Here is a 1,743-nt window from a genome sequence, read left to right on the forward strand (position 1 = left end):
CCCAACTCATTCCCGCCTCATTCCCACCTCATTCCCATCAATCCCTCTCCTCACCCCCCCTTTATCTCGAATTCCCACCTCATTCCCATCAATCCCTCTCCTCAGCCCCCCGAATCCCGAATTCCCACCTCATTCCCATCTCCTCCCAGCAGTCCAGCTCCTCGAACCCCCAAATTCCCGCTTCGTTCCCATCTCCCCGCAGCAATCCAGCTCCCCTTTATCCCAAATTCCCGCCTCATTCCCGCCTCATTCCCATCAATCCCTCTCCTCACCCCTCTTTATCCCAAATTCCCGCCTCATTCCCATCTCCTCGCAGCAACCCAGCTCCCCTTTTATCCCGAATTCCCACCTCATTCCCATCAATCCCTTTCCTCACCCCCCTTCATCCCGAATTCCCGCCTCATTCCCGTCTCCCCGCAGCAATCCGGCTCCTCGGTGCCGTGCCAGCGCTCGTCGTCCTCCGCCATCTACATGAACCTCGCCTCTCACATGCAGCCGGGCTCGGTGGCCCGCGTGTCCTCCCCGCTTCCCAGCCCCAGCGCTCTTTCCGACGCCGCCAATTCCCAAGCGGCCGCCAAGCTGGCGCTCCGGAAGCAGCTGGAAAAGACTCTCCTGGAAATCCCACCCCCGAAGCCTCCGGCTCCTCTCCTGCACTTCCTGCCCAGCGCTGCCAACAGCGAGTTCATCTACATGGTGGGGCTGGAGGAGGTGGTGCAGAGCGTCATTGACAGCCAAGGTCGGCATTCCCGGGGTTATTCCCGATGGGAAAACGCAGCCGTGTGGGAATTCCGGGAGGCTTCAGCACCGATTCGCGGCGTTTCGGGTTGAAATCGTGGGGTTTAGGGTAAAGCTCTGGGGGGGTTTTGATGGGGAGATTGGGAGGGTTTTAGAAGGAGTTGGTGGAGTACGGAGGGGGGATGGTGGAATTTTGGGGTGGTTTGGAGGGGTTTGAAGGATTTCAGATGGGGTTTGTGGGATTTCACGTGGAATTTTCAGGATTTTGGCTGAAAATTCCAGGGTTTCAGTGCAAATTTTCAGGATTTCAGGCCAAAATCTTGGATTTCGGCTGATTTCCATGATTTCAGCCCCATTCTTGGCATTTAACTCCCGATTTCCATGATTTGAGCCCCATTCTTGGCATTTAACTCCCGATTTTCATGATTTCAGCCCCATTCTTGGCGTTTAACTCCCGATTTCCATGATTTCAGCCCCATTTTTGGCATTTAACTCCTGATTTTCATGATTTCAACCCAATTTCCAGGATTTCCACATATCCGCAGGACTTCAGCCCCAATTTCCAGGATTTCAGCCCCAATTCCCACACTTTAATCCCCAAATTCCAGCCTTTCATCCTCAATTCCTGGTCTCCCAGCCCCGATCTCCGCCCCATCCCGCTGCTCCCAGCACTTCATCCATTCCCAGTGCTTTTCTCCCAACCCACCGACCTCTTCCTTTGGGAATTCCTGTTCCTGTGGGTCAGATCCTGACCCTGGCTGTGTTTTCCAGGGAAGAGCTCCTTGGCTGTGTTTTCCGTGTTTTCCAGGGAAGAGCTCCCTGGCAGTGCGGGATCCATGTCAGATCCTGACCCCTGGCTGTGTTTTCCAGGGAAGAGCTCCCTGGCAGTGCCGGATCCGTGTCAGATCCTGACCCTGGCTGTGTTTTCCAGGGAAGAGCTCCCTGGCAGTGCCAGATCCGTGTCAGATCCTGACCCTGGCTGTGTTTTCCAGGGAAGAGCTCCCTGGC

General features: G+C 55.5%; 1 protein-coding gene across 2 annotated transcripts in view; it reads left to right on the plus strand.

Moving 5' to 3' along the window:
• Positions 1-1,743, plus strand: part of GATAD2B (GATA zinc finger domain containing 2B) — a 19,467-nt gene that overhangs the window by 13,922 nt on the left and 3,802 nt on the right. For both annotated transcript variants that reach the window (XM_042020507.1, XM_042020506.1), the window contains exon 7: positions 421-736. In XM_042020507.1, the coding sequence (XP_041876441.1) occupies positions 421-736 (316 nt within the window). The remainder of the gene's footprint in view (positions 1-420; positions 737-1,743) is intronic.

The sequence above is a fragment of the Corvus kubaryi genome, unplaced genomic scaffold (assembly GCF_017639235.1).
Source record: "Corvus kubaryi isolate FWS band 111438036 unplaced genomic scaffold, C.kubaryi_AGA036_p1.0 36997, whole genome shotgun sequence".
Lineage (NCBI taxonomy): Eukaryota > Metazoa > Chordata > Aves > Passeriformes > Corvidae > Corvus > Corvus kubaryi.